This window comes from Bombus pascuorum, chromosome 10 (assembly GCF_905332965.1).
Source record: "Bombus pascuorum chromosome 10, iyBomPasc1.1, whole genome shotgun sequence".
NCBI lineage: Eukaryota > Metazoa > Arthropoda > Insecta > Hymenoptera > Apidae > Bombus > Bombus pascuorum.
Window position 1 is genome coordinate 14,364,909 of NC_083497.1, and position 6,661 is coordinate 14,371,569.

Genomic DNA, 6,661 nt, shown 5'->3' on the forward strand with positions numbered 1-6,661 from the left:
TGGTAATGGTGGTGTCCGTAGAAGCGCGGGGGATAATCCGACGTATCGGTGTATCAGGAGAAATTGCTTTTCTGCTGGAATTAATTTGAAACAATAGGGACGAATTAAATAACAGAAAAGGTATAGTTATATTTGCGGATACATAGTTACATTTTTCAGGACTATCGGAGAACGGAAGATCATTTAAAAAATAGTACAAAAATTTACGTTATTTTATAAACGTATACGTTCTTCTAAAGAATATCGAACACAAAATTTCACCGCTGGTATTTTATTATTTTGTTACAAAATATAAACAAACATAGTAAACACAATAGGAAGCGTATTTCTTTCGACTTATCCGACAGTAAGTTATTTCGGACTAATGGAAGACATTGTTCGTTACGATAGTATCGGAAAACATCTAATATTAGAAACTCGTCTTTTTTTTAAAAAAGAAATTTCGTCTGTATATAAAATTCCGTATGGAGTATACGGAAAGATTTCCAACTGTAACGCTTTGTATCACTGTAATTCAAGGAACATTTATTTTATTGCATGGTTGGCATAGCCGTCGAGGAAGCGATATCACCAGCGTCTCCGGATCTCCACAGCTGCGTTATCGTTTTTACTTGCGTGTGGAAATTTATACCCTAGAAAAATATGACGCGTGCATTCGAAAAATATTTTCGAAATTTATAGAAAAGGTACGATAGTTCGTGCGAAGTTACTTACGTGCTTCCCGTAAAAATGATTGTCGCCTAAGAAAGATCCCTTATTTCCGGTGAAACTAAACATGGGCAGTGGCACTGGAATAGGAACGTTTACGCCAACCTGACCAGCCTCTATTCTATTTACAAATGCTCTAGCCGTTGCACCGTTTGACGTAAACACAGCGGTTCCATTTCCGTAGGGACATTTGTTAATAATGTCGATAGCTTCGTCCAAAGTATCAGCGAAGATACACGAAAGAACGGGCCCAAAGATTTCCTCTGTGTAACATTGCATCGAGGTCTGAAACGTATTACGCGATCTAACATAAATCAAAACATTTAAAGCGCTGCGATCAATGATGCGCAGGAATTGCGCAGAAGCTACGGCGATCCAAACTATACGCAATTTTAAATTACCGTATGAAACGTGACATCAAAATCGATAGCCTTTCAAGAAAAGCTTATTTCTCTCTCTCTACATCGATCGATGTCAACCTTACGGTAATTTCCTGCGTCGTCATCGAAGGCATCGATCGTCATTCGCGTTTTCATAAAACGATTATATATCATAGGTGTACCACCTTCACGTTTGTCAATACGGTTGGTCCAACGAAATTTCCCTTTTCGAAACCATTGACAACGAGACCTCTGCCGTCGAGAGCCAACGTGGCACCATCTTTCACCCCTGTCTCGATCAGATCGCATATCCTCTTCTTAGATCGCGGAGATATAACGGGTCCGAGATCGGTACCAGGTACGTGTCCCGCATTCACCTTTAATTTCTTTGCGGCTTCCACCAATTCCGTCACCCAATCCTTCGATTTACCCACGAATATCGCCACGGAAAGCGCCATGCATCGTTGGCCGGCAGCCCCGAAAGCGGCACCCACGATTTGAGAAAGGGTTTTGTTCTTATTCGCATCTGGCAGCACCACGCAATGATTCTTCGCACCCATGTTGCACTGCACGCGTTTTCCATGCGCGCTGCTCTGTCTGTAAATGTATTTCCCCTGTAAAATCAGACATACTTATCGTACACGCATGTTTTAGTCTCAAATGGTTTCTTAGAAATTAGACACGTCGATTTGTCGGGATCGTTCGTTCGGTATCGTTTCGTGTATTTACGAGTTCTTCGATTATTTTCTTCTTAATGAAAGAAAATAACGATATAAATGAGAGAGGAAGAGATCAATAGAATAGATCAATTTCAATTCACTTGCAAAATGAATGGAATATGGTTGTCAGTTATTACGATTTGATATTATCGATGGCGTATAGATTCAACAATTTTACATAGAAGGAACGTTATGCGGCTGCAACGAACGCTCACAAAGCAACGATCGATAGCGACGTACCGCTTGATCAGAACCGACGAAAGAAACTGCCTTGATATCAGGATGCTCGCAGATGAAATCGACAGCGGCGTGTTGACCGTGGATAACGTTCAACAATCCTGGTGGAGCACCGGCTCTGGTGAATAGATCAGCCAGGATCATCGATGCTCCTGGTACACGCTCGGACGGTTTGAGAATCGTGGCGTTTCCACAGGCGACCGAGACCGGAAACGACCAAAGAGGTATCATCGCGGGGAAATTGAACGGACAGATGGAGGCAGTTACGCCAAGAGGAACTTTGTAGGAAATTATGTCCATATCTGTGGCGATGTTTGGCGTGCTCTCGCCCATTTGCAGGCAAGGAATTGCGGTACACGCGTCGACGACCTCTGTAACATAAATCAACACCAGGCGTATGATCTGTCGCTTGTACCACGATGCGATTACGTTTATGGGGCGGGCAGGACACACGGAATGTAGTTACGATAGGTTGCTCCGTCCGCGTATGCGTGTATGCGTATTGATCGAAAATTTCAGAACGAATTTACATTGTTCGCATACACGTGAGCAGCCAGTTTCATAAAAGATCGATGACTCTCAAATATCTTCGCTATCGAGGTAGATAGAGACATTTACCAGGACTATGATATAATACATTTTTTCAAGAAAACTCACGTAATCCTCGAAGAACGTCGCCTTCAGCGTCAGCCATTGTTTTCCCATTTTCCTTTACCATGTTCTCTGCGATTTCTTTCTAGGGAAGATATCGATACATCTATTATAAATACTGTTCTTCGTATAAATATTTCTCGTATAAATATGAAAAAATATCAACGGAACGCGTTAAATTCCGATTTGTAATAAATTACAGGATCTTGGCCAGCCTATTTGTTCGCGCCTACGAAATAAAGTTGAAATACGAATAAACTTACCGAATGTTCGCGTATGAGAGTTTGATATTTAAGCATCAGCGTTTGTCTAGTTAATACACTGGTATTTTTCCATTTCCCATACGCTTCCTTCGCACTTTTCACGGCTGTCTCCATTTCCTCTTTCGTGCACTTTGGCGTGCGACATAACAGCTCGTTCGTTGCTGGATCATGAACGTCGGTGAACTCCGTGGCCTTCGATTCTGAAACAGATCGAAACCTCCTTACGACTCGATCAAGCAAACTAATATCGATTTGTCGACATTTAATTTTAGATTTTTCCAAGTGTAGCACGTTGAGTAATTTTACGAAAAGAAAAATATGCACCGCTTGTGAGATAGACGCGACGCGTTTTTTGGAACTTTTCCCATGCCACTTTTACTCCAAGCATAATTATTCCATTTAACTTTGATGGCTTCTTTATAATCGGTGCTATTTATGTCATTCGTAAACGTTCCTCGTTAAAGCAATTCTTAGAATCGAATTCGCCTCGGAATATAGCGCCTTTTCAACGAGTACAATTTCAACGAGTGCTCTAGCAGTATTCATGGACCACGAGCTTCGATTAAATGCCTTTAAGAGCACGCTTTAAATATTCATAACGAGCTGTATCGTACGAAAAAATAGGTTCAAGAGCGCTTCGAAGATCAAGTATCTGTTTCATCAAGATTGCACGTCTCGATCTCGATAATGCCAGTCTTAGCTGTCTTACTTTCTGGCAATCGAATCATGAATGAACCAATTCAACCGAGTAAACACGCGTTTCGGTGCTTCAACGGATGCATTAAATACGGCTAAGTAACGTTATTTCCCATTGAACTTGTAATCTCAAAATGTCTATTCAATCGGGATTTAATACTCTTGCGTTTTTTTTTATAATCCGTACCCTCTTAGACTAAGAACTTTTTCTTTCGTGTAACTCTGAAAAATTTGAAACAACAAGCGACACTGAGATGCAACATTCGTGGAAATCGGCACGTAAATTTTTAATACCATAAAATAATTACCTACGAATTGGCCATCAATGTACATCTTAACCGTTGGTACGCTACTGCTGTAAGTCCTTGCGACAAATTGCGCCTAAAAGATCATTCGGTTAATGTTAAACAACCCTTGTTTCGATGTTATGTTATTTGGTCAAATTCTACGACAATAAGTCCACATATGTTTTTAAAACATTTTTATGTTTTTTTCGCTACAGAAATTAAGTATTATAATAAGGTATTGGAATTGTCGAAAATGAAAATTTTCAATTGTAAAGTATTTAAATTCATGACCTTTGCTTCTCCTATCATTTACAATTACAATTGTTTAAGATTATAATGCAGCAGTTAAATACAGCAAAGGAAATATAAATATTAAACTAAAGTATTTAGAATCGAAATACGATGACTTAACGTTTAATGTTTCCGCGGGAAAGAATGATGAAATAAGAGAATAATTTCATCCTTTTTTTTTTTTTTTTTTTTTTTTAATTTTTAAACGTATAGATATGATAAATTTCAAAACTTTTGCCACTCTTCGTCACGTAGAAATAGAAAGGAACGATAGAAAAAAAAGCAAAGGAGAATACATTCCTGTAATTTCATATCGGTTGATATTTCGATGATCTTTTGATGAAAAAACGACAGAAGTTATAAAACGCTCTAATACTTTTCGCGTAGCCTGTACTTGTATCTCGTATCAACCCTATTCGAACGAGCGAATCAACGTTAGTTCACTGTAAAGTAATCTCGAGTCCCTGATCGATTGTCCAATTCTATCTGTCAGATAACGTGCAAACGTATCACTTCCACGGAGACCCGTATGTTTCTTGCTCGAAAAAGCTTAAATACAGCATCGGAATAAATTCATCCAATTGGCCTGCTTCTCCGAGCGAGCACGACCTCGATAAGAAACGAAATCCATCGGGAGCAATTGTTTGCTCCACACGCGATAAGAATCGCTTTGACACGATACTCTTCTCACAGACAGATCGATTCGTTCCCAGTTACGTAAAGTATGCAAACTCTATTACGCTAGATCGATAGTTGTATCGCTCTTGACTAGCGTTATTAGCCCCGGTGATTCTAGCTTCGTAATCCAAGTCAATTGGAGCGAAGACGCGTAATCCCTTTCAAACGACATCAACTTTGCGTAAGAGTATTACAGAACGATGCGAGTATTTCGACAAAATTTTTAATCCAGATAATTTTTGATCGAAGAGACGACTTTAAATCGAGGTAGTTACATTTGTAAATAATATACCATTCTCTACGAATATGGCAGTCGTTGGAACATTTACTTGCGTAGACCATCCTCTACATATTTGATATTACAAGTAAAGTATGTACGTACATTTTATACTTAATCAAGTGTTAAACTTATAAATAAAAAATTTGCATTTCACGTTACATTTTGCGTAAGGAAACATTGATATTATTTAATGACGAGGCAACGCATATACCGATAACATCCACGAATAACAGTACATAGTATGGATAATAACGTAACATGATCACTGTTTACAGAAATAATACAAGACGATGTAGAGTATGTGTGATTCACGATAGGAATGGATATATCGCGATGAATTATGGTACTTTTACTATACAAATAACGTATGTACAGTTGAATATTTACAGCGATAATATGTTTGTTGATAACACGCGGCATTATCGCGAGAAGAAAATTCCACTGTAGTTCGAAATTCTCCGTCTAACCGAATATTCTGGGGTATTTCATTAATGTTTGAGTTATACTAATGGAAACGTGTTAAATATATACATATACTTAACGTCGTAATATTTATCGTTTAATCGTTTTATAATATATAAGAAGAAGAATCGAACGTAATACGGATAGACATAAACTTAGTTAAATAAGTTTACAATTTTCCACGTCGCTACATTCTGAGAATAAAATTTTATTTTCTGCTGAAACAATTTAACAAGATATAACTGTATATTCGCTTTAAAATTCAAGTGAAATCCTATAAAAAATTGCTCAAACCATTCAGCTATTTCAAATACTTTGTTTCTAACCTTACATCTGAAGAAATTCCCATACAATCATACAGATATGTACAATCGTATAATATAAAATCATATAAATATATCGATGCAAATCATCGTAACATAAACCAAATAAAATTTAAACGCGGAATATGTTTATCCGCATTGTGTGTCGCTTTTTAACGTCGAATCGAAAATTGTAGCAAACATTTATTCGTTTTTGTAACATGAAACATATCGAACTAAAACCTTCTAATAAGATATGTCAGTAATAAGGTGTAAAAGTCGAGCGAAAATATTATAAATGCTAAACGTACCTCGCACTTAACGATTCTCGCGAGGAACGCCATAGCGGTAGAGCAGGTTCGTTGTTGTCTGTACTAGAACTGTCTGATTCACTGAAAAAATGGCCTTGCCTACGGTTGTACCAGCGACCGTACGTTTTCATCGAGGTTAATCGCGTCTGTTTACAACGTTCTTCGGGTTCGATGTTTTCAGCACCGTCCTCGTCCGAACTGGTTCGGCGATCTCCGAAGAATTTACGAAGATAGCCGAACGAATAGCGTAAGCGTCGCTATTGATTCGAAGTTTATTACACCGGGTAATTGACGAAATAACGAACGCTGTAACCAATATTTTGATACTCGTTTAGAACAACGTTGCAAGAACGTTATATTCGTGGTTAATAAACGTATAGAACATCGTAAAGATTT

General features: G+C 38.2%; 1 protein-coding gene across 2 annotated transcripts; it reads right to left on the minus strand.

Annotated features, from left to right (window-relative positions):
* Positions 1-255: 255 nt before the first annotated feature.
* LOC132911081 (probable methylmalonate-semialdehyde dehydrogenase [acylating], mitochondrial) lies at positions 256-6,410 on the minus strand. Of its 2 annotated transcripts, XM_060967472.1 has the most exons (8): positions 6,266-6,410; positions 3,963-4,035; positions 2,959-3,158; positions 2,702-2,780; positions 2,048-2,415; positions 1,274-1,702; positions 715-993; positions 256-632 (listed from the first exon to the last, which is right to left on the minus strand). In XM_060967472.1, the coding sequence occupies exons 1-8, from the start codon at positions 6,296-6,298 to the stop codon at positions 531-533; spliced, it is 1,563 nt and encodes a 520-aa protein (XP_060823455.1). In that variant the 5' UTR covers positions 6,299-6,410; the 3' UTR covers positions 256-530. The 2 variants fall into 2 exon arrangements, with proteins under 2 accessions (XP_060823455.1, XP_060823456.1); XM_060967473.1 differs by lacking the exon at positions 3,963-4,035 and having other exon boundaries at positions 6,266-6,405.
* Between the last annotated feature and the right edge of the window lie 251 nt (positions 6,411-6,661).

Bases quoted from the DNA above. Each gene is read 5' to 3' on its own strand.
- LOC132911081 (XM_060967472.1), bottom strand. From the start codon at position 6,298: ATGGCGTTCCTCGCGAGAATCGTTAAGTGCGAG. The intron at 4,036-6,265 runs GTACGTTTAGCA...ATGATCTTTTAG, and splicing joins CGAGAATCGTTAAGTGCGAG to GCGCAATTTGTCGCAAGGAC. The intron at 633-714 runs GTAAGTAACTTC...ATATTTTTCTAG, and splicing joins ATCATTTTTACGGGAAGCAC to GGTATAAATTTCCACACGCA.